Raw genomic sequence first — 26,647 nt, 5'->3', positions numbered from 1 at the left:
TTTTTCTTAAAGCAATCTATAACATAGTTTAAAGTCCTTATCAAAAAAATACTCAGACATTCACTTACCTTGAAGTTCATAAAGTAGTCTTTTTAAAGGCTTCGTATTACAAAGTGTTTTGTTCAACTGACTGCTTTTGTTTACACTATGAACTCACATCACCATTGAGGGATGAGTTTCCAGAAAAACAAAATTAAAAAAAATCACTCTTTGCTGGCATACAAATCACTACATACAAGGGAGTACTTTGGCAAGGCAGCATTAGCTGGCACTAAAGAGGAGTTAATTTCTCACAGATTCTCAGGTTGACCTAACATGTCAGCAACATGTCATAACTGTATAATTTTGGCCTTTCGTTGTTCCCAAATGAAACATGGTGTTTTAGCATGTCTTTGGAAAAGAGGAGAGCACATTAAAAATGATTTTAGCTCCTGATGAAGTTAAGAATTACTTAAGTAGAGACAAGAATGGTCTTTGCAATATGAAACAGTGAAGTACTGTCTGTTTCTAAGTTTTACAATTTTCAGAAATGGAGTAAAACATTGAAAAGGAATGTAAGTTGTAAACCAGAAGTTTCAGGGATAGTTATTAGCCACAGGCCACTGCGTCACATCTGGAAATGAAATGCAGATGCTTTTTTGGAGACTCTATGCACTGTTTCCAAAACTATCTGCATTTCATTTTGCCCAGCTGACCCACTACCTTCAGTAGCGTTTTAGTCTTTGGTTCAGAAAAACTAAGAAGTTGCACTTAGGTCATACTGATAAGAGCTTGGCTGTGTTAAACTGGCTGAGAGAGATTCTTCACTCCTGCAACAGATTTATAAAATCTGTCATAATTAGGAACTAGATGCCCAGGAGACGTAAGCAGGAAAGTTGCAGACGAGGACTAAGTGCTCATTCTCCATGCCTCCCTCTGTGCAGCAGTGCCAATGCATATTTATCAGAGTCTGCAAACTCTGCACTACCGCAGCTCTGCGGAGTGTCCCCCTGAGAACAGACTGTCAGTTATGTCAAACTGGGTGTTAAAAGCTGCTGGGATTTTGTGGCTTGAACATACGTTTTCTAAAGACAGAACTGGAATCAAGCTCCTCTTCTATTGGGAGTGAAATGCGTTTTTGAATGACGGTGTTCTTATAAGGAATTTACCACATCAGCTCTTCCCACTCCTCTTCTCCCTCTCTGGAACCCGAAGACAGATACAGCTTCTCAAGTGGCTTGAACAAATAGACTGCCTGTGTCTCATGATATATATGGTATGACTAGAATCAGAAACTTGCTTTTTTAGACCTGGCAGAGGAAGACCTGGGGAGAGCTAAAATGTTCAATATGCAGGATTTGCTGCACTTTCATGCAAGAGAGTAGAGACAGCACACTCCATCTATAGAAACTCCTGCAGTTTTCATTCTTAATGACCCAGCACCCCTGCTGTCTTGCATCTCTCTGTCTAGCACTCTAGCTCAAAGCTGGGGCTATAACAAATATGTCAGTACGCAGGGGGAAGATGATTAAACTGACATGGCCTCCTTTTCTCAAAATTTTTACACTTCAGAAGTAGGGACTCCCTACTTAGGCACCTCTCCTTGTATCAGAATAGAGATACTTAGCTGAAAGATGCTTTAATTAGTAAAACAGAAGAAAATTCCAGTAAGAGCAGGTGGGGCATCTCTGTGAATTCCAGACATTCACTGAAATCAGTGCTCTTACAACAAACACCAAATGAAGTGCAGCAGGAAAAGGTGAGAATATGATGTGTGGCTGCTTTGAGAGGGCAGCTGCTATATCACTAGAGTGCGTTCAAGGTGCTGCACTGCAGGACCAATGCATAGTGGTACAGCTGCCCAAGCAGAACCACATAACAATAGCTGTGCTTTCTGTGCAAACATCTTTCAATCATACATGCCAGATAGGATGAACTCCCCAGTGCACATTTAAGGGTTAGAAAAAGGAAACATTTTCATCCCTTTTCTCACTGATGACCCTCACGTGAATTGGTGAACCTGCTACTGATGTCATGAAGTATCTACCATCTGAACCAACCACCTCCAACTCTTAATTAATTCCTCCTAAATCAGTATCATGACCTATCTCCATCCTTCTTTCCTACAATTAAACAGATCCTAGCAACTAGAATAAGCCTTCTTTCAAATCGGGGTAATTTTCAAGTCTCCAGTCTCCGAAATAACACTGTTTGAACATGGCAACCAATGCAAGGAATCTTGGTTTACAATTAAATAATTTTCAACTGAGTTTGTTGTTTGTTTGCAGTTTATTCTTCAGTCCTCTTCACCAACGCCACTTCAAATAAAGAGATTCAAGAAAGGGAAGTTTTTGAAGCCCGGTTTTCTGCTATGTAGCCACAGTCACAACAGATGCTTAAGAAGCAAAAATCAATGCATCTTCTTGGCAGCGGGATCAAGTACATCCTCAGAAAGTTTGCAGATGATACCAAGCTGAGCGGTACAGTTGACAGGCCAGTGGGAAAGGATGCCATCCAGAGGGACCTGGACAGGCTTGAGAGGGGGGCCCATGCCAACATCATGAAGTTCAATAATGCCAAGTGTAAGGTCCTGCATCTGGGTCAGGGCAGTCCCAAGCACAAACACAGGCTGGGCAGAGAAGGGCTTGAGAGCAGCTCTGAGGAGAAGAATTTGGGGGTGCTGGCTGATGAAAGACTCAACATGAGTCAGCAGTGTGCACTTACAGCCCGGAAGGCCAACCGTACCCTGAGTTGCATCAAGAGAAGCATGACCAGCAGGGAGAGGGAGGTGATTATGCCCCTCTACTTGGCTCTCATGAGATCCCACCTGGAGTACTGCATTCAGTTCTGGAGTCCATAACACAGGAAGGACATTGAGCTATTGGAGTGGGTCCAGAGGAGGGCCACGAAGATGATCAGAGGACTGGAGCAACTCTCCTACAGTGACAGGTTGAGAGAGCTGAGGCTCTTCAGTCTAGCGAAGAGAAGGCTCCGGGGGGACCTTATAGTAGCATTCCACTACCTGAACATGGATGCCCCCTCCCTGGAAGCATTCAAGGCCAGGCTGGATGGGGATTTGAGTAACCTGGTCTAGTGCGAGGTGTCTTTCCCTATAGCTGGGGGAGTGGAACTAGATGATCTTAAAGGTTCCTTCCAATCCAAACCATTCCATGATTCTGTGACTCTGGAAGATAAGGAAGAAACGCCTTCAAGAAGCTCTTATCTGTTCTTCGAACACATCTTTCCTTTCTAGTGGACAACTTAATGCCTAGTGAGAAAAGCTCATTCTGGGCAGGAAAGGACTTATGGTTTGTCTTTAAGTACATTTTGAGCAAACAAGCCAGATAGGTTATCCTGAAAGTTAGAACTGTTCTGAAGTTTCATTAGCTATACTGGACTTTATCTTGATCACTTCTGTTGAGCTAGATAAATCCTCTGAGATGAGCAGTACTGCCATCCAGACAGCAGCTGCGTTCTTGACAAGGGCAGACTCCACCAGACTCAGAAACAGAAATGTTACTTCTCTTTGTTTTGTTTTCATTATTTTAAACATATTTCCCATATCCCTTGTGGCAGACTGTTTGTAAGTGTGTTAATTTTTCAGGGATGTTTCCTTTAAATAACACAAAAGGAAACTGTTTAAACCTTTGAGCTATGACGTTCCTATTATTTACAGTGTATTTTGAAACATACAGAATTTTAGCCTTTTTGAAATGGTGGCAAGTACCAGGAGAGAAAAATTCCAAAAAGCTGGGAAAAATTGCATCTCTGTAAAAATGAGTATTTGCAAGAAACCCCTTAGAAATAACTATCAAAATAGACAGAACACCCCACATTCTTGCAATATAAAGCTAGTTTACACTGAATAATTCAGGATTCTAATTGGAAATAGATTGAGTTTTAAAATTTAACAGGATTTTAGCATTCAGAAATATTCTGCCTAGAGCATGATACGGGTTTTTACTGCTGTTTTGGTATTGGTATGTTTATTTTAGTACTGTTTTTCTTCCTCCTGGTCCCTTCTAATATTAATCCAACAGGAACATACTATTTCTGGGAAGATCTGTAAAGGCTGCATTTTAATAGTGAAAATCTCATATTTTGGAGAGTAGAATAGAATAGTTCACTTGTAAGGGATTTTCAAAGATCATCGAGTCCAAATGTCTGACCATTTTATGGTAAACCAAAAGTTAAAGCATATTATTAAGGCATTAACCAAATGTCTCTGGAACACTGACAGGCATGGAGCATCAGTGTTTGACCACCCCCACAGGAAAGAAATTTTTCCTAATACCTACTTTAGAGAATTTCACCTCTCCACTTGCACTCCAGCTGAACTCTTAAAGACATCATTTAATGAGTTTTTTTTTTTTCCCACAGTAAAAGGTAGATAGGCATTTACATTCTCTTTGAAAGCTTACAAAAAATGACTGAAGTTAAAATGGTGCATTAAACACATTGCAAGGGCATCAATACTCAGAGTGTTCCAGCAGGGTTCAGAGCAAATGTAAGGAGCAAGGTGGGGGACTGGAATGACCCACTCCAGGTGAAAGAAGATATTAGCATGACATGAATAAGATTCATCCTCCCTGCTATAAAATATCATTCAGTTTGAAGCAGTGTTTGAAACTGCCTCCTTAGTAAACTCGTTAAACACTATGCACATTTTACTAGTCTATTTTTCCTGTTTGAGTTAAAGAGTTTGATGAGTCTCTCACCTCCGCATTTTATACAGTCATAGAACCATAGAATCACCAAGGTTGGAAAAGACCTTCAAGGTCATCCGTCCACCTACCACCAATATTTCCCCACTAAACCATGTCCCTTAGTACCACATCTAAACATTTCTTAAACACCTCCAAGGATGGTGATTCCACCACTTCCCTGGGCAGCCTGTTCCAGTGCAGCACCACTCTCTTCAGAGAAGAAATTTTTTCTAATATCCAGCTTGAACCTCCCCTGGCACAACTTAAGGCCATTCCCTCTCGTCTCGTCAGTGTTATACTGGGAGAAGAAGCCTACCCCCACCTCACTATAACCTCCTTTCAGGTCGTTGTAGAGAGCAATGAGGTCTCCTCTGAGACTCCTCCAGGCTGCACAACCCCAGCTCCCTCAGCCGCCCCCCATCAGACTTGTGCTCCAGACCCCTCACAGCTCCACTGCCCTTCTCTGGACATGCTCCAGGGCCTCCGTGTCTTTTTTGCTCATGCTGGAAACAATATTTCAGATACAAGCCAAGATGCCATTGGCCAAGTAGCCATCTTGGCTACCTGGAAAAGCACCATCTGCAATGCTGACTAAACAGAACAAGGGATACACACATACATCCACACATAGTTTAACATCATTTCAGTTTTTCTAAAGCTACTATATATTAAGGGAATTGGCTATTTTCTCTTCATTGGACATTTATGCCCCTAAAATTTGGCATGTAATTGTGCTCTGTGTGTTAAAACCAGGTTGCAAAGCTTACTGAGAGTCTACAAGTAGATCCTCCAAATCTACAATAAATAATCTGAAATAATACAGGCTATAGTAACAGGTTTATATTGAAAAATAAACATCTTAATAGGAAGCTAGGAGAGCCAAGCAACCACCGGTGTGTCTTTATCGGTATGGCTTTGAAATTACTACCTACACCTGTGCCATAAAGTGGAACCAAATGTAAGCTAAATGAATATAATGCTGTCATTGCTATTATCATTATTTTGGGAGTGTGCACATGCTCTACAGTACAGATAGATATGGTCCGTATTCCCACAGTGCAACAAGGAGAGGTAGCAACTGGATTTCTGATCCCTCCAATTCACTGCAGAAATCTTTACACAAGTGAATCTATTTCTGGTGGTCGTATATTTCATGCTTCATTCCTTCCAAAGAAAAGGAAATGAGGGAAGGGAATCTGGCTTGCTTCTGAATAAGAGTAAACATGACAAGAGCTTATTTGTGTATCTGTATACATACGATATGTAAGAAGAAAAGGGTACCTTTACCTGTGAAATAAGACAGACTTGACGAGTGTGACAACATCCCGACTGGCATTATACCCTGCACAAACAATGGCGACGTGAATGGTCTGCAGGAAAAGAGGAACCAAAAGAAGAAAAATTAAAGCCTGATCCTGTGTTCTATCACTTATGAGGGAGAGCACATACATGACAGAGCTTTTATTTAGTGCAGCAGTTGTTAAAGATTTGAGTGGGTGTTCTGCAGCTGTTTGCAGCCCACTTGAGGCAGTTTGTTAAAAACATCTTAATTGAGTTATAACACCATCATCATTCCAAAGTCATTACTGTCCCTAAATTACATCAGATGTCTGAGCAGAATTGCATTTATTAGCTAAGAGCATATGTGTGTGCACGTGTATACAGACACACATCCATTCGACAGCACACAAAATTCTGAGTATGCAAACAAGCAGTCACTGTTTAACCTTCTGAACTCAAAGCTTAAAAATATGCCTCATAGAAGCAGATAAGCTCTTAGAAATTCTGCATTATTTCCATCATAAGGATGACTATTAAGGAGAGAGTGAGCAAGCTCTGATGGACAAGAGGGATGATTTGCCCAGGGCTGGGTGTGTCCCAGCAATAATGGGCCTTCCAATACTTAAAGGGAGATTATAAACAGGAGAGAAATCAACTTTTTACATGAATAGATTGTGATGGGACAAGGAGAAATGGTTTTAAACTGAAGGATGGGAGATTTAGGTTACATATTAGGAAGAAATTTATTACTCAGAGAGCAGTGAGGCACTGGCTGCCCAGAGAGCTTTTGGTGCCCCATCCCTGGAGACGCTCAAGGCCAGGTTGGATGGGGCCTTGGGCAGCCTGAGCTGGTGGGTGGCAGCCCTGCCCATGGCAAGGGGTTGGAGTGGCTGGGCTTTGAGGTTTCTTCCAACCCAAGCCATTCTGTGATTCTAAAATTTTACAGTAATACAGGACACGAGCTAGGAAGGCATGGGTCACTTCTCTGCCTATGACTGGTAGCATGGGCTGCACTAGGCAGTGCTAACATGAAGTTGAGAGTCCCTATCCCAGCAATTTGGTAAATATTTCCTTATTCTCTTCCTTCTTCCTCCCTTCCTTTTAATCTGAGGCAGAAGTTTACTTATCTGTTGAAGAGGAAAGAGAAGATTGTAGAAGATTGCTCCGAGTCATGATTATTAAGGTAGCAAGTAATAATTTCAAAAATGCTGTTAAGTTACTCTTCTCTGGTTTTAAAATTAGCCAGCTTCTGTATTTTTCTGTTTCTTAGTGGTCACAGAAATGAAGGAGAGTTCACCATGCTGGCAACACAAAGCTGCGATCAGGGACACAGCTGTGAAACTGCAGGGAAGCCTCATTTGGCTTGCATTTGAAGGTTGGTTAGCTGGTCTGTCATACACACACAGCTCTCATTTTCCATAGACAGCCCACTATGTTGAGAACAAATAAGGAATTTTGCCTTCTCACATAGTCATACATTCCCAAAGCTTGGCTTGTAACAGAGGCAGATTTACACAGGAGGTGGCACGCGCTGGGCATGTCTAAAGAGTCCCTAGTCCCATCCATTAACACCACCTGGTCCAGGGAGCAATTTGGATCGAGTAATGGCCGAGTGGCTGTACCATTTTGCAGTCCCACATGAATACTGCAGCTGCCTCCTGCCCCAGCATGCGTCACTAGCTGGGAAGATGAGAAGTTTTTAGAGGGTTGGAATTAATAAGGTAACCATCCAGAGAGGTAGGAGAAAGAAAATACAGCACAGCACATTTTGACAACAGTGCAGTGAGATATTTTGCAATTTAAATTCACGTCCATGTCAAAGGGAGTTGAGCATTCTCAGCACTTTGCAAAAATTGATTGTGTTTCTCTCTTGTAATGACAATAGGGAAGAACACAGGCTATTTTTATTTAATGACTTATTACAGCAGTGGTTTGTATGATGCTTAGGGGTATAGGTTCCCATGGGGTGCAGATTCCTGACACTGCATGCTCTGCCTCTCTCTGAATCATAGAATCATAGAATCATTAAGGTTGGAAAGGACTACTAAGATCAACTAGTCCAATCACCAGCCCATCCCCACCATGCCCAGTGACCATGTCCCTTGGTGCCACATCCACACGGTTCTGGAACACCTTCAGGGACAGTGAATGCACCACCTCCCTGGGCAGCCTGTGCCAGTACAGCACCGCTCCTTCTGAGAAGAAATTGTTCCTAATACTCAGCCTGAACCTCCCCTGGTGCAACTTGAGTCTATTCTACTCTCCAACTTGAGAGCTACATCTACTGGCCAAATAAACTCTACTCACAGCCTCCTCTTTCACCCTACAACTCCCATCACAGCCTGTTAATTCTATCAGGGATTTGCCCATATACGACTCCTTTTCCTAAATCAGCTTGTTTCAAAGCTAAACGAAACATTCCTTGGTATCTTTTAGTAGATGCTGCTGTCCTGCATGTTGATCTAGCCAAGGTACAGTGAAAAGACAGCTCTGGCTGCTCTGCTGAATATCTTTCTACAATTCAGAGACACAGGAATCCATATATCTCTTGCTCAGTCTCTCTGCAGTGTTTGATACTATTTATCTCCCTGCCATCAGCTATGGGGAAGAAAAATATTTCTAAAAGAGAATAGAAATCCAGTCCTTTTTTCTCCCAAAGTTTTTGCCTGCAGCATGCTACAAGACTGTTTCTCCTCTTTTCTTGATTCGCTTTCCTCCCTCTTGCTGTTTAACTGTTAAACAGAATCAGTGAGAAAATCGGTAAGTCAACATGAGGTCAACAACGCAAACTGCCTTCACTTGTCTGGATGGAGACCAGCTGGCTGTAGCCATACCCTGGCAAGATAGGGCAATAGCAGCTGGAAGAAGGAAGCACTTCAAAGACCTTGCATCCTCCTGAGTATACTACTGTAAGCATCTGCTCCTGAATTATGAAATTGATCAGCAGTCTCCCAGATCTCTGAAACTCCTCATTTTCCTTCTGCTGTTGGCTATAAGATTGTACCCCATCCCACCAGAATGGGCCACTGTGATTCACACAGCCTCTGAGGCTGCAATGAACACTTTGGAGTGAAGCCACATAAGCCATGGGTGTCCCAGCCTCCCCAAAATGCATCATCCAGCTTGGTTCAGCGTGTCCCTCCAAATATCTCACACTAAAGCTCTCCATGCCACACTTGCTCCTCACTGTCTGGAATCAGTGATGATCATACAGCTGAAGTCTGGATATTCAGAAACCACTGCAAGATGAAACTGAGCTCCTTGAAAGCATCCATCCCCACATTCACTTACACACACAGGTATGAATACGTAATTAAAACATTGCAGAAGTTAACCATGCTGTTCTTCCTATACACTGGGGATCAGCGACACAAAGATAGCTACTTTTGATTTAAAATAGTTTAGGTAGCACTCAAGCCCACATGCTGAAAGGCATTTAAGGAAGTTAAGCTTCTTTAGGAAAGGGAGTTTAAATAACACCAAGGTGCATGCTTGACACAGTTTAGCTGCTGCAGACATGAAAAAATATTTTTTGGAAAGTAGTATTTCATATAAAGCCATTCTGGAGCGATATTAATAGGAAGAAAATATTTAAAACCACACAAAGAACTGGGCCTTAGATCCCATGCTGAGGAGGATGAGGTGTCCAGATAAACAGATGTCATTCTTTTTCTTCCTCAGGCAACGTTTTGGAATGGTGAAATACTACTCTTAATAAACTCTAATTAGTTTTGAGTCTTTGGTAAAGCATTTCATACTTCAGTAATTTCACAGTAGTACTAGCCAGGCATTCCATTACAGTTGTTTAACCCTTCATAAATAATTTATGACTGTGATTAAGAGGTATTAAAAGCATGTTACAAGTATGTAAATATCGTACAAATGCTTCCTTGAGGCAAGTAACATCTGCCTTTCCTCTGTTTTTACAGTGCTTAAGGTAGTGGGGCTTTTCTTTGCGGCTCTGGAGCCCTGTACGCTCAACATTACTGAGCAACAGCGTTGAGAATAACAACAATTCAAATATACCTATAAAAATGCTGCAGATGTTAGTATTCTGCTAGCCTACTGGATGCTGCACTGCTAATTAAATATTTTCCGGTAGACTCTCTCTTAAAAATGTTTATAAATGCACACTTAATTCAAACTAAATGCCCAGCTTATGGAGGCACAAACTGGAAAGATACTGGGTCAACATCATAAGAAAATCATACCACTTTGTTGGCTTCCATCAGCATTACGATCTTCTCAAGGCTGCTAATTTATCTATGTCTGTATAAAGATGACGCTTACTTATATTTCCACAGTGTTAAAATTGTCTGGAGAAAGGGATCTGCCCTCTCTAGGGAGAAGGTCTTTAGTTGGAACCTTGACCTTTTCTTGCAATATAATGCTGGTTCATTTTATAATATCAGAATTGTGTAACATCTTCTGCAAAGGAAGAAAGTAGGAAGTGGTGGCTGGAATACAACGAATCCACAATTGTTCAATATAGATCACAATTATTATCGCACAGATCATGCTTAATTGGAGATTTAATGTTCATTCATTGCAACTGCATTTTCTAATGTTTTATCATCACTAAAGACCATTCTAAATTAGATTCTGAAATGTTAGCTTCAGTAAATCTCAAGGAACTGCCTCAGTGAAATAAACAATCTACCCCTAGCTCTCCTTGTCTTCCCCAGAGCCTTTGTCTCCTTCTCAGGATCCTTGTCTCTTTCCACCAACATCATTGACCCTTGCTGTAATATATTCCAGAGTCAGAGGTTTAAATATCTTTAGTTTATGCCTCCTAAACAGTGAAAAAAGAGGGTGAATGGAGTCAAGATACCACTCTCACACAAAAATGGAACCAGAATCTACAGTAATAGGATAAACGATGAGACCCCTGGCAAATCTGATAATAATGAAGTTTAATTTTAACTTCCATTGCTTTTACTGAATAACTGAGCAAATTCCTTAAGAAAAGCAAGAAAAAGCTATTTTGTTATCAAAATAGTGTGCAGTGAGATAGGGGGATGGCAAATAAAGTGAAGTTTTGTATTTTATATAACCGTTGCCTCCAGCACAATGCTAAACCCCACTGAGCAAGAAAATTCATTGGCAAAACACATTATAATCTGAAAGACCACTTAAACTATTCCTCTGTTAAGCTGCTATTTTTGTGTCCCAAATTGGTTGGTACATTGAACAACTCAGAGCTGAGACTCAGCTCATCACTGCTTGGCATGATAATAAGGGAGAAGTGAGGTTTGTTTATCGATGGTCTGAACCTTCCCTTAATTAAAATAAATGCCAAAATGCTGGTAGGGAGGAAAATCAGACCCTCATTACCAGGAGGAGGGAAAATGAAAAACAGACTCCTCCTTTTCCCTCTCTTTAAAATAATGTTAGTTCCTTTTTTTTTCTTTTTTTTTAAACAGGGCCAGACAAAGATGTACAGAACTGGGAAGAAATAATTCCCTTTTAAGCAATATTTGCCCATTAAACAGACTTTATCTGAAGAGATAATTAGGACTTCTTTTTCCTTCACACTTATTTTGTTTCAATTTTTATCTTCCCAGTGGCAGAAAGCAAGATAAAAGGTGATATTTTATTACCCTCTTTGTAAAAATAAATGGAGAAAATTATTTTTGATGTCTTCACCAATTGGGATTGGCAGAAGGCCTTTAAAGGAAGACTTTCTGGTTTGGAACTGCTATCATTCAGATATATGACAACTAAGTAGCCAGGTGACATCCACAAAATTACTGGCATAAAATACAGAAAACTAAACCAAAACAACCCCCTAATAAAACCTTAAAAACAGATCTCCAGTCTTCTGCCGCTAACCGCACCTCTTCTGCACAGCTAACACACAGCAGGTGCTTCCACTGCGGCATCTGGATACGCTTCTGAAAAGCAACTCAAAGGCATAAATTGGTTCCATAAACCACAATTTAATTAACAGTAAACTCTGAGCCATTCCAGAACAGGTGAATAAACACAGGAATAAGACTTAAAAATAACAAACAAACAAACAAACAAACAACACTGCCACTTTCATTTCATTTAGAAATACTCAGGGTCTTCAACAGCAATGTTGTACTGAAGTCAGCTTGAGAAAAGGCCTAGATTTTTGCACCAGATTCAGGGCCACAAAAATGGAAAAGGTAAATCTGATCAAATCACTCAAAAGGCATTCAAATGATCAAATGTTTTAAAGTTTTTAAAAATACATATTAAAAATTATCTGAAAGGAAATGCCTACTGGTCCTTAAGAGGCTGATTTCTGACTAAGAAGTTTGCGGAGGGAAAGGAGACACAGATCTGCAATGCACTTAAAGGATCTGGTGTTCAAGGCCAGGTTGGATGGGGCCCTGGGCAGCCTCATCTAATGGGTGGCAACCCTGCCCATAATAGGGCGGATGGGCTTTGTGGCCCTTCCAATCCAGGTGGTTCTCTGATTCTTTTGTTCACGTACCTCACATTTTTCCACCGCTGGCTGCTGCCCACACTCAGAGCTGTTCCCGGCCACAATGCCGGCTCGCAGGCTCTCGCTGTCGCCCGTCCCTTCTTCCATGGAGTAGGTTTTGGAGTGGTTGCCGCGGTGGTGCGAAGGGCTGCGGCCCTGTGCCAGGCTGAGCTGCTTGCGGAGCACGCGGTTCTCCTCCTCCACCTCCCGCATGCGGACCTCCAGGCTCTCACGGTCCCGCTGACTGGAGGCCGTGTAACGAGGGCTGTGGGGCTGGGATTCAAGTGGAGACAGCGACACTGGCTTCCCATCTGCAAGAGAAGGAAACAAAACAATCCTGTCAGAATATACAGTAAGCTGCGTCCTTCTTTAACGCGACCATTACTTGGCAGGGATTTCTTTCAAATACATTTTAAATGGGCTTGGAACTTGAAGAAAAAGGTTGAGCTCATGGTAAACCTGGACAGATGCTGAAGCTCTATGAGCTACAGGTCCTACCTGTTTTAAAACCACCCTAAAAGATAAGCATGTGTTTCTTTTGTTCTGGATAAGGCTGCCTGCCAGCGTCTAGTCTGGGAAGACAATCAAGAATAGAAGGATTCAATTCCAAAACAATTAATATATAGTTAAATGCATTTTAGAAGTGTATTCAAGATAAAATAATTTTCCTATTCCCCATTTCCTCCACAGCCGAGCTGCAGCAGTTTGGATACCGCTTCATGCCAAACAGTGGCCCCAGCTGATTCACATGTGAGGAGCAGATGGGTTTTGTTCAGCAACACAGCTTGCCGAGAAAGGAGAGGTTCAGAACAATAAAAACACTCATTACACACGTGGGTCAGTTTCTGGAAAGCAGTTTGGCTGAAGAAGACAAGGGAATTTGAAAAAAGCAAACCTGTCTAATTTGGCACCTTTCAATGAGAACTCATATTCCAGAAACATGAAAGACTTCATTTTCTAACTTTCAAAAGGCATCTTCTTTGCTCAAAACAGCATTACTAATGAGCGAGATGTAAAGCATAAAACAGTCAAATTAACCTGAAACTGAGGTCCTCAGCAAAAGACAAACGTTGCAAGGCATTGTACTATCACATTCCAGTACACTACTGCTACCAAATTTTAAGAGAGCAAGGAGACATATTTTCATATAATGTTTAACAAAGCTGTATATCTTCAGTAGAAATGCTTAGAGGGTGGTAAAAATCCCTCAAACTACAGATGAAAAATGATCAATTAAAATCAAATTGAAATAAAGGAAGACAGTGAGTTATCCACACTGTCATAATTAGCAATATATTCCCTCACAGTGTAGTTATGTAAACATGTTATCCTAAAGTACTCAGAAATAACTTTCCACCTGTGTGCATTAAAAAAATGTTTGCTATTTAATAGTATCTCCACTGCAAAGAGTCCTTTTCACTTTATTAAACAAACACCAGCTTGAGCAGTTTAGAAAACCAAAATGATGCAGTTGCTGTTTAGCAGTTCTCCTTTACAAGAACATTTCTCATCCTCTGACTCAAAGCTGTAAAGACCTGCTCATTGCTTCTTCTGTTCCATTGCTTCATACTTACATGAATGGTGAACAGTTCTGAGTTTAAGGAAAAAAAACAGCTACAGAAAACTTCATTTCAAATTTCTATTGTTGTTATGCAGGTGTAAACACATCCTTTAATCCATATAAAATTGCCATTCCGTTTTTAATAAAACATTTGGATAGAATATCTTGTACTTGCTTGTAGACCTCCCACAAACAGTCTCTGGTTTATCATTTTCACCATTAGCAAAGCTGATTAATAAATCTGAGCTTGCAAAATGTCTCAAAACAGATTCTGAAGTTTGGCCATTGGTATTTTGGAGCTTGAACTGTCAAGCAAGTAGGTAGTAATAAATAACAGATTTGAAATGGCTGAAAAATCACAGGTGTAATGGTAGAGAAGTAACAACATGACAGCCATGCTACAGTCAGAAGTGCAGTGAAATACTGAGTCAGCTCTCCCCATCCAGCCTGGAAGGCACAGGAGTGCAGCTGTGGCTGCAGGGACTCCAGCATGGGCTGTCCAAGTGCACTTGGGGAAGACTGAGAATTTAGCTGTGCAACTGGTTTGTGCTAGGGGCTCAGCAGCTTTTGTTTCTTAGATGCTGACACCCATGTGAGGAAGTCATCTGGATGTGTCTATATTTTATTCTTGTTACTGGACAGCAAGAGTGCATGCCATAGACAGACTCACATAAAAGCAGCACTCTTACACTGCAACATAAAAATCCACCTGTGTTACCATTCGACATATTTACAATTGTATATACATAGGGTGCTCTGAAAGTAATGCCTCCTATTTATTTCCATGGAAACTACAACAGATACAAGAGCACAATATCAAATTCTGAGCTACAAAGCACCATTTTTTCAACACAGTCACCACCATTAGCTACGCATTTTTCACCAGCAATGAACAAGAGCCTCCATGCTGTCTTTGTAAAAAGCTGCGCCAGTGAAGGTGACCCACTGTTGCTGTCACCACTGCTGAAACGCACCACTCACTGCCTCACTGCGCTCACATCTGCTGTTTGGTCTCCATAAATGTTCAGTAATGTTCACTGATGAATATCAATAGGTGCCATTTTTCTGCATGAAGGAATTCAATTACACACTTTTGCTTCATATGCACTTCTGTGTCTGATGTCATTTTGTCAGACTGCCCCTCTGCTGCCATCTGTTACATGGCAACAACATGTAACAGGATATTGGTGGGAAGGTTCAGTCTCTACTGCCATCCCACGAACATCTGCCTCTGATGTCGTTGGCCAACATCACAAAATAGGAAGCATTACTTCTGGAGCAGCCCTCATATATTGATAACAGTGCAAATCTAGCCAAAGTCTTCACTGGCAATCCCAGCTCTGTATCGAGTGGATATCCAGCACGACATAGATCTTATTTATCTCTTCCTGTCATTTAGATTCTGCAACCTTCTCAAATAGTTGCCAGAAAAATTACCTAGCAATTTATGAAAGTAGCAATAAATGGAAAGAAAATTTCTGAATAACATTCATCAGAATTTAAAATTGTAGATACAGTTTGGTATCTCTTTAGATGCTCAAAGAGCATAAATCTATAGATCATAAATGTTGCTTTACCAAAATTAAAAATTAACAAAAAGATTTCATTTTGTGCACTGGACCAACTGTAGCCATATTCTTGAAAGCAGCTGAACTATTTCTGCACAGTCTTTAGAAGAAACAACACAGCTCACAGAGAGACTGAATGAAGAAAACATCACCTTACTGCCTTACACTGGAAGTTGCAGCAACTAAAGAGATCAGCTCACCATTTATGCAGCCTTAACTTTTAATCCCAGTAAACACCAATACTGTCTTCTCAGTAGTATGTATTTGCGCTGGAAGGCAGCATGGAAATCAGATTTGGAACTATACAACCTACTAGCTGAAATAGGGAAATACTTGAAAATGCTCTGCTATAAAAATTCTCCAGGTTTTGTTAGAAAGTGGTAAGTCCAAGACATTTCCTGGGATGACCTCATCAGGGTTTGTAACACTGGACACGCACTGATGCTAACGCAGATGAATATTCTCAGGTATCTTGATCTATTTGGTGTTTTCATAACATCTCAACTCCCTGCTGCAAAATGATACTGTGACAATCGAAAGATTAATTTGAAATGGAAGCATAAAATCAAAAGTGAACTGAGTTCAGTCCTAAAGCTCAGAAATGAAGTAATTTTTGTCATAGCTCTTATATTGATTTGGGGAAGGTCTAGCTTGTAATTTTTGTACACTTGAGGTTGTCAGTGTACTGTTCCATTTAAGTCCTGTTACCACACTGGACACCTAGGAGCTACTGCCTAGCAGATCAATGGCATCGCCTGCTACCCTGATCCATCCCATCGTTTTTCCAGGCAATGGAAGGGCTGCGTGCTTCATCTCATTTTTGAAGAAGTGAACACATATAAGGCACTGCAAGTACTTGATTGACAGTATGCAGCAAGGTAGAAAAGTTGAACTGATTGCACTGCACTTGAGTTTTACAGTTTTAAGTAACTGGCAGAGTGCTCTGAGCTGATGTCTAGGCACTTTTTATCTAATCTAAATCAAAATAAAGTAACATAACACATAACGAGGTCTGTGTGACTTTGGGACGACAGATCACCCTGGGAACACTGCAAGGAACATTGCTGTGCTCTGAAGGAAGTAGCGCACTTTTCAGTGCTGCAATAAATAATAATAAAGCTATAATTTTTTATTCTTCATTTGGGGTTATTGCTCTATTTTTGGGCCTTGGCAGTCTCAGACAACTTATTTTTTTCTACCTGTGTCAAGTCTTCTACCTCAGACTTTCTGTGCTGATAAAGCCGTACCAAAGAAATAAAAATAACCTACAAAATTCCACTGTCGACAAAACACAAACCTGAATATAATTATTTCTTGGTTGACAGCAGCCAATGACTTATCATCACAGTAGGTAAAACAGTTCAGAAAGCTTGACAAGTTATGAACTCTGTGGATTATTGAATGCTTCTGTGTATGTGAGGTTGCCTGCATTTAAGGCAAGAGATGTCATTAAACCTTACTGTCCTCCAATAAGTACAGCACCTTAAGATACTGGAAGAAATAAAGCCTATAGAAAGCAACACAGCACAGTTTATTTGAAAGGAGAGGGAATGAAGCAGAGCATTTTTCTTACAGACAAAGCCTAAAGGATGAGCATTGGCAACGAGTTCCTAGCTTTGTAGTTTGGAGACTGTGAGAGATGAGAGTCCCGAAAAGGACCCAGAGGCACAGAAAACTTCCTGAGGGAAGGGCACAGTTTAGCCTGAGGTTAACTGCAGGGCTGGATAAGGGAGAAAGCTGCAGAGTGCAGGAAAATTGCCCTGATTCAGAAGAGAAGAGAAATGCAGAAGCAAGGATCCCACGTTTCTCCAGTGGCTCAAATATGGAAAGCTAGGAACTAACCAAAACAAGGAAATATCTTTAGCACATTGTGGAGTGTTTTGGTTTTTTTTGCTTTAACTTTTTTACATTTCTTTCGCTGTCTTAAGTGTAGACGACTTGTCTTTTGGTATCCTCACTAGATCTATAGGTTTCTGTGTGTTTTAGCTATTATTTGTCCTCTGTCTAATAACATGGAACATTTTTACAATGAATTAACCAATGACAGCAAGCTCTAGGCTGCTTCTGAGATAAGAGGAAGTCATGCTGCTCACAGATAATGTTTCAGTCTGACTACACATGCAAGAAAACACCACTCCTCCCTTTCACATTTGTTCACATTTGAAAATCTGCATTATCAGTACACCCTTTGAGGGCTAGCAATGTAACAATTTTAATCGAAAGCCAACATTCTATAGAAAAAAAATCAGAATAATAAATAAGCAAAATTACTTGAAGTTTTATCCACAGCAATAAAGAGCACTACAGAGAACTAACTCTATGGACCTAAGGAGGGAAGGGCAGGGAGAGAGACTTGCCAATGTGACTCCCATCTACAAGAAGGGTTGTAAGGAGTATCTGGGGAACTACAGGCCTGTCAGCCTGACCTTGGTGCCAGAGAATGTTATGAAGCAGACTGTCTTGAGGGAGACCACACGGCATGTGTGGGACAACCGGGGCATCAAGCCTAGCCAGCATGAGTTCGTGAAGGGCATGTCCTGCTTGACCAACCTGATTTCCTTCTATGATCTAGTGATCCACCTGGCAGATGAGGGAAAGGCTGCTGATGTGGTCTACCTTGACTTCAGCAAAGCCTTCGACACTGTCTCCCACAGTATTCTCCTGGAGAAGCTGGCAGCCCGTGGCTTGGACAGGTACACTCTTTGCTGGGTAAGGAGCTCGCTGGAGGGCCAGGCCCAGAGAGTAGTGGTGAATGGAGTTAAATCCAGCTGGTGACCAGTCACAAGTGGTGTTCCCCAGGGGTCGGTGCTGGGGCCTGTCCTCTTCAATATCTTTACTGATGACCTGGATGAGGGCACTGAGAGCACCCTCAGTAAGTTCGTAGACGACACCAAGTTGGGAGGGAGTGTCAATTTACCTGGACGTAGAAGGCCCCTACAGAGCTGGACAGGCTGGATCTCTGGGCTGAAGCCAATGGGATGAGGTTCAACAATACCAAGTGTCGAGTCCTGCACTTTGGCCACAACAATCCCAGGCAATGCTACAGGCTTGGGGCAGAGTGGCTGTAAGTCTGTGTAGAGGAAACGGACCTGGGGGTATTGGTCGATGCTCGGCTGAACATGAGCCAGCAGTGTGCCCAGGTGGCCGAGAAGGCCAATGGCATCCTGGCTTGTATCAGAAATAGTGTTGCTAGCAGGAGCAGGGAAGTAATTGTCCCCCTGTACTCAGCACTAGTGAGGCCACACCTTGAGTGCTGTGTTCAATTTTTGGGCCCCTCACTGCAAGAAAGACATTGAGTTCCTAGAGCATGTCCAGAGAAGGGCAATGAGGCTGGTGAGGGGTCTGGAGCACAGGCCTTATGAGGAGTGGCTGAGGGAGCTGGGATTGTTCAGTCTGGAGAAGAGGCTCAGACAGAAATCGCTCTCTCTAACCACTTGAAGGGAGGTTGTAGTGAGCTGGGGGTCGGCCTCTCCTCTCATGAAACTAGTGACAGGACGAGGGGGAATAGCCTCAAGCTGCACCAGGGGAGATTCAGGCTGTACATTAGGAAATACTACTTTTCCAAAAGAGTGGTCAGGAGCTGGAATGGGCTGCCAGGGAGGTGATGGAGTCACCAACCCTGGACGTGTTCAAGGAACGTTTCAGTGCTGTGTTGAGGGACATGGTTTAGTGAGAACTATTGATATTAAGTGGACGGTTGGACTGGATGATCTTGTAGGTCTTTTCCAACCTTGGTGATTTTGTGAAAGACGACTGCAGTCAGGACTCTGAATACACAGAAGTTCCATGTAAGCAGATAAAGTACAGTTTTTTTTTGGAGCTCTAGGTCAGTTTTACTCATCTGCCACCCCAGTACTCTATGTACATTGCTCAGCTAAATGCTCTGGCGGATACTGGTTATAGGGGTGGCTATAAATGAAGTCCTTTTAGTTAACAGTTTAGTACTTTAAGTTACATACCTACACAACTGCTAAGGTATCCCAAGATAGCTACTCTCACATTCAACAAGACAGCTTTTTCTCCTACATCTTTTTGTAAACCACTGCAGCTGGAAATAGAAAACTTGGTCCAAAATAACCTTCCAAATAGTGGAATATAGTCTAAGCAATTTATTTCATATCTGTGTACCTAGAACTTCTTCATTCTACTGTGACACAAGCCAATTCAGAGCCTACATTACCAGTCATAGAATGGCCTAGGTTGAAAAGGGCCTCAAAGATCGTCTCTGTGTGCAGGGTTGCCAACCACTAGACCAGACTGCCCAGAGCCATGTCCAGACAAGCCTTGAATGCCTCCAGGGACTGAGCATCCACAAGCTCCCTGGGCACCCTGTTCCAGCACGTCACCACCCTCTGAGTGAAAAAATTCCTCCTAATATCTAACCTAAATCTCCCCTGTCTCTGCTTAAAACCATTCCCCCTTGTCCTATCACTATCAACCCATGTAAATAGTCATTCCCCCTCCTTCTTATACACTCCCTTCAAGTACTGGAAGGCCACAATGAGGTCTCCCTGGAGCCTTCTCTTCTCCAAGCTAAACAAGCCCAGATCCCTCAACCTTTCTTCACAGGAGAGGTGCACCAGCCCTCTGATCATCTCGGTGGCCCTCCTCTGAACTTGTTCCAAGAGCTCTGCGTCTTTCTTGTGCTGGGGGCCCCAGGCCTGGACACAGTACTCCAAATGGGGCCTCACAAGAGCTGAGTAGAGGGGGACAATCACCCTCTCCCTCCTGCCACCCCTTTTTTAATGCAGCCCAGGATACTGTTGGCCTTCTGGGCTGCCAGTGCACACTGCTGGCTCATGTCCAGCTTCTTGTCCACCAGGACGAGAAGTTTCAGTAGTAGAATGTTGTGTCATTGAAAATGTCCCAGTGAGAAATGTCTCCCTCAAACAAAACAGGCATCTACCATCAGTGTATTTGGAAATTATACACATCGTGTACATACACTATATCCACAGAACATCAGGTTTGCAACGTCAAACACTCAGTAGTTTGGAAATGTGAGAATGATAACCTCTTCTCCAGTCTTTCCCTTGTGTATGATGACAGGATCATTAACTTTGTGATCACCACTTTTTTTACAAAGAACCTTGGCATCACTGAGTGGACAGAATGGATGGTGCTCACAGCTGTTTTAGCTCATCATTAAATTTGCAACCACTCACACCTCACACAAAAAAAGGACTTATTTCCTCACTAGCCTATGATGCTCTTCACTATAACACTTGCATGTGACACAGATGATCAGACACTTATTTTTCTAACTTATTGGAGGAAAATGTGATACTATCAGTTCCTCTTTACAGGCAAGGCAGAGAAGTTTGGAGTCCTTAACAGCAAAATACCAGTTCTGGGTGCACAACTGAGAACCAAAAAACAAATAAACATATTTTTTTGCACTTCATTTCTTCACAAAACAGGTCTCATCACCTGTATATGCAATTGTATATGTATATCTGTAAATCACATCCTGAGTCTGCAAGCTGTAACCACAGAAAATAGAAAAAAAATACAGTTAGCACTCGCTTGTAATAGTTTTGTTTTAAGATCACGTAATGAACTCAGTGGTAGAAACAATTTTCCAGGGCAGATTCAACTTCATAAACTACAGAGTGGTCCCATTTCCTTCTACACTTCCCTGCCTTGTTCATGACACACCTTCCAGACTCTTTAATTAACTGAAGCAGAAGCCCAAGAACCACTCACCGCATTGCTGCATTTACTATGCACACAAAAATGAAGGCACGAGTTTGTGTCTCAGAAAGTTAGTAATTGTATTGTCAATGATGGCATCACGTTGCATTGCTGCAGAGAGCTGTTTATGTGTTGGCTGGGTGAATTTAATTCTGGTACTTCTAACAGGGATAATAGGGATGGTAAACAGTAAAAGACTGTGAAAGGAAAAAGTATATAGCAACATAATGCAGGAAGAAAGAGGGAGAGAAGCTCTAAACACCTTATGCATCTTTTATCAGAATGGATATGGCTCCCTTAATAGTTTGTTTTTTCAAATGAAACATTAAGAATGTTAACTTCTTACAAAACTTAAAAGCCCATAAGTCTTAATGTGACTTACTCATTTCCTTGTCTAGAATACGACTTTTTTCCCCCACTTTTTTCTATCTTATTTTCATTCTTCCTTTCCCCGCTTTGCAATGCCTTGGCAAAATACATGCTTCTCCAAGAAAAGGACTAAAAATAACATTTCTCCACTTTTCACTGGGAGTAGAGATGTAAGAAAATAATGTCTTATCAGAGTAAGCACTGAGTGAAAATAAGATTTTATCAGGGACTTGGCTTGACAAAGATAACGTGTTATCAAGAGGGGAACTTGGCAAAGATAACATGTTATCAATATCAGGAATAAAGCTTGGGGAAACTAATGTTTTAATACCTATTAGATTCTAAATAAGCCATCTGTGCTCTTGATGAATTGTTATTTTCTCCAAGCCCCATTCCTGTGAAGATGTTGATTTTTTGGCAAACTACTTCTCTAACAGTTGGGAAAGGGGAGGATACAGGAGAAAAGGAAGCTTTTTCTCCACAAAGACAAAGAGATATTCTCTTTCTTTCAAAAGCTTGCCAGTGTGACAACTCAGAAGACCTGAATGTTCAGACACCAAACAGGCACAGGAGGGAAAATTCCTAGAACAAAACTCTGCAATTATACCTTAGAGAATCCATGACAAGGGGGTCAATATCTCTTCTGCTCTTGACCACCATATCCAGGCTCCACAGGTGCTCCTGTAGTATTTTTGGAAGAAGCACTTCTCTACAGAGCTGATAACCAGCCATCAGTTAGCAATGACTTCTGGCCATAGCAGAGCAAATCACAATTAGAAGTGGTTTCTTGGGGACACAAATAAATAACCCCTCTTAGATCTGTTGCAGACATTATCACCCTCAGCTAACCATTAGCTAGAGCTGACCCAAAGGGTCACGTCACACTTCTTATCTCCTGCAGTGCAAAGCATCCAACCCAGTTTGAATGGTCAGAGGAGCTGGCTGCCTCTGCCCCAAAACAATCCTCCTACTATGGTGGCAAAGATGAACCACTGTCTAGTGGGCGAATGTGCCCTGAAGCTGAAATCTTCTGCAAGTCATTAATAAATCTTCAGAGTTACATTTTGGATGAATTTAAATAAATTGTGACACCTCCTGGAACATGAGCCATCCAATTCGTAGTAGGATGGACTACTAACTGCCTTAAATGGCTGAATGGGGGTGAATGCCACAGATTATTCATGGGAATGGGCTAGAAGGGAATAATTAGATGAGAATCTGTGGGGGACTGTAGGAGTGTGATGTGAATAACAAAGCACGCTTACGAAAAGACATATGAATGACATCTGTAGGCTAAGTATTTGTAGCCAGCTGAATCTCCCTGGAGTACAGTAGGAGTGGGAGGGACAACAATGGGATCTGTTAATGTGAAGATTTCCTATGAGGGAGCCGCATCATTTTTTTCATTAACTGTTCAGTTATGCCCAGAGACTGCTCCATGCTCAGGTGTGAGCTTGGTGTAAATGTAACCTCTAAGGCCCTCATTTAGCAGAATATCCAATCTACAGTCAGAATCCATTACAGCTCTCTAATGTAAAGCATAGACCCAAGTGCATCCCCATAGCTGTACGTAGTACTGTGACTATCATTCACAGTAGTGGGATGTACAAACTATTCTGCATTGGCTTCTGCTCATTAAAACACCATAGAAGGAAAAGGAAGGGAAAAAGTTTAAAATTCCGCATTTACTGCTGTTTTTTGGAATACAAGAAATAAATATCTGTAAGCTCAGAAAAGATTAAAAATACGTATAGTTTTCTACAACTGTCACAGTAACCACAAGCATGAGACAAGTGCGCTCAATCAAAGCCTGGTAGTAGTTAATTCAGAGTCTGACGCTGATGATTTGCCTCAGCTGTTCAGCAGTAGACTCCAGCTGATAATTATTAAGTTAAACTTTTGAGCAGTATTTGCATATGTAAAGCACGCTTTCCCCGCTGAAGCAACAATGGATGCTATAATGCATTTCCTGATTGTACAGCACTTGGATTTGGGGAACCTGGGCACGAGAGTCTGCTTTGCATATCCTTCCTTACCCTCATCAGGCAGACCATTCAGAAGAAATGCACTTACGCATACTGATGTCTACGAACTGGAAGAAAAAACAGTGCTAACCCTGCATAACAGTCAAAATGCAGCCATCCATTTCAACCGGAAAATCTATAATAAGAACAATAATATGAGGTAGAGTTTTGCATAGATGTCAAAATATTTACCTAAGTTTCCTTGCATCCTTAAAAGAAGTTTTAACAACTGCTCTGTGCCGAGAGAGACCAGTCATGTTAAAAGACATGGTTTACAACAGTCACAGGCATGGACTGATGGCTGGACTAGATGATGTCCTTTAGAGGTCCTTTCCAACCTTAATGATTCTATGACATGCAAAACTCCAGTAGACAGACCCAGCCTGTTACTTTCTATACGGCCAATGACCTCGCGAAAGTGGCTCCCTCCTCCAAAGGAGTACTAAGCGTCATGATAAGGTTCTCTCCTTAGTTTTCACTCATCTCGCTTTCTCCAGAACATCATTTCCTGAATGTCTCTTGAACATCTATCATTGCCGTGTTCTTCTGTAAATTGTATTAAGAATCCAGAGATATATATACAATGTGTAAATTACATTTATGTGTGCAATTCTCCATGTTTTCATAACTACCTGACAGATGAGGCATGCCCAGACCTACTTAACAGTGGAGTTTATAGGCATGTTTTCTTTAAGGATACGAAAATGTGTGAAAGAATTGGGAAGATTTTAATGTAATCCACAACACAACTACCTTCGATATAAGGAAAAAGTCTTGTACACTGAGAGTGATGAGGCACTGGAACAGGTTGTCCAGAGAGGTGGTGGATGCCCCATCCCTGGAGACAGCCTGAGCACCCCGATCGAGCTGTAGGTCTCCCTGTTCATTACCAGATGGTCTTTAATGGTCCCTTCCAACTCTAAGGATTCTATGATTCTACCTGACCCTGTGTAGCTTCTTTACCACTTGGGTTTAAGAGTCCACCACAGGCTTACTACTGACAGACCTGAATGCTTTATTACAGGTATCACAGAACTGGAAAGTAAAAGATGTCTGAGTTCAGCTTTGGTTAAAATGGAGGTGGGCTGCAAAAAGGAGATGTAAGGAAGTGCAGGTGGTCGGACCCTCCGAAACCCAGCATTTAGCCTCTTAAGTGGTAGTTTCAGATTTAGCTGTAGCAGTTTATGCACATGGCTAGAAGTCATAGAATCATAGAATGGCCTGGGTTGAAAAGGACCTCAAAGATCGTCTAGTCTCAACCCCCTGCTGTGGGCAGGGCTGCCAACCACTAGACCAGACTGCCCAGAGCTACGTCCAGACAAGCCTTGAATGCCTCCAGGGATGGGGCATCCACTCTGCGCACCCTGCTCCAGTGCGTCACCACCCTCTGAGTGAAAAAATTCCTCCTAATATCTAACCTAAATCTCCCCTGTCTCTGCTTAAAACCATTCCCCCTTGTCCTATCGCTATCCACCCTTGTGAACAATTGTTCCCTCTCCTCTTTCTATGCTCCCTTCAAGTACTGGAAGGCCACAATGAGGTCTCTCCGGGGCCTTCTCTTCTCCAAGCTAAACAAGCCCAGTTCCCTCAACCTTTCTTCACAGGAGAGATGCACCAGCCCTCTGATCATCTTGGTGGCCCTCCTCTGAACTCGTTCTGAGAGCTCTGTGGTAACAGGTAGCGTTGTTACATGCAATCTCAAAAGTTGATTTTCAATACATCTACAGGAATGCTGCAGCATTAGTTCAGGCTGGTTGGCATCACTGAAACCTAGTAGAAAGATGTTATATCCTTTAATCTCCCTTGGCACTGAGATGCCATCAGAGCACCATGCACTGGTATTCTGACTGAGGGTACTGGAAAAGGAGACTGTCTGAATACTGACCTACCATCAAGGATTGCTCAAGGATCAAGAAAAAAAAATATGCAAATCCTCATCACAAATTTCTCCCTTTACAGAATCCAGATCCTTACAAACCTCCAAATCTGACAGAGCTCTGGCCAAACAACAACAGATACAAGAGCATATATAGAAAGTCAAATAGAAAGGACAACTTTTCAAAGCAATGATCTCTCTTCTTTCTAAGTAGATCTGAAGATTACACATGCAGACAGAAATATTGCAAGTCTGTATTTCTAGTTTAATATGATGTTATGAAATAACAGCAGTATTATTTCACTGATGACGTAGCAGTGCATAAGTTATTAATATCTTTCACTACTGAGAATCTTCTATTTTCCCCACACATTCTCAGCACTTTTCATTTGCTGCTCCTGTCGTTTAAGCCACTTCAGTCCTGAAGAACAGTGAGGAAAAATGCAAATAGCTGCACATTCAGAACACATGAAAGCTGATCGGTGTTATGACATTTATCTTTATGACAAGAGATTAAATAACTCATGAGTTAGTCTCCTGTCCCCCTCATGAAGAAAAATGTCAAAACAGATTGTCATATACTATATGTAGCAAAATTTCTAACACACTTTGAAAAGAAACAACCACCTCAGTGATGATGCAGACAGTAGGTGATGTGTAATGGCTATGACATCAGAAAGGAAACAGAGAGCATTTTAAAATAATAGCTATTAAAATAAGTTATAGCAATAATAAAAAATTAGAACAAGAGTTCACTGACATATATCATAGAACCTCTTTCTTGCATGAATTTATTTTTTATATTAAAAAAAGATTTACTGTATTAGACTTATTCCTACTGTAAAGATGGAATTAAGTATGTACAGAACTGATCTTATATCAGTTATATCATATCAGGTAGATACAGATTTCATTTCAGACGGAGCCCTAGTCTTGCAACCAAAAAACATGAGGAAGTCACTCTTCTTTATGATATTCTTGTTTTGTTACAAAGGTGAAGAGAGCCGATCAAGAATATAACCTCAAGTGAGTAAAAGGCAAAACCCAGTGACTTCAATGAAAACAAGCAAAGCTCTAATATACATGCAGCATGGTGGTTTATTTATTCTGTACCATAAATGTACACAGTGCTGTA

General features: G+C 41.6%; 1 protein-coding gene across 2 annotated transcripts in view; it reads right to left on the bottom strand.

Moving 5' to 3' along the window:
- LARGE1 (LARGE xylosyl- and glucuronyltransferase 1) overlaps positions 1-26,647 on the bottom strand; it is a 280,363-nt gene that overhangs the window by 136,689 nt on the left and 117,027 nt on the right. For both annotated transcript variants that reach the window (XM_021386388.1, XM_021386379.1), the window contains 2 exons: positions 12,430-12,731; positions 5,973-6,055 (listed from right to left, as the gene is read on the bottom strand). In XM_021386388.1, the coding sequence (XP_021242063.1) occupies positions 5,973-6,055; positions 12,430-12,731 (385 nt within the window). The remainder of the gene's footprint in view (positions 1-5,972; positions 6,056-12,429; positions 12,732-26,647) is intronic.

Source organism: Numida meleagris, chromosome 1 (genome assembly GCF_002078875.1).
Source record: "Numida meleagris isolate 19003 breed g44 Domestic line chromosome 1, NumMel1.0, whole genome shotgun sequence".
Lineage (NCBI taxonomy): Eukaryota > Metazoa > Chordata > Aves > Galliformes > Numididae > Numida > Numida meleagris.
The sequence above is the reverse complement of the archived record's forward strand: the minus strand, read 5'-3'. Positions and strand labels throughout refer to the sequence as shown.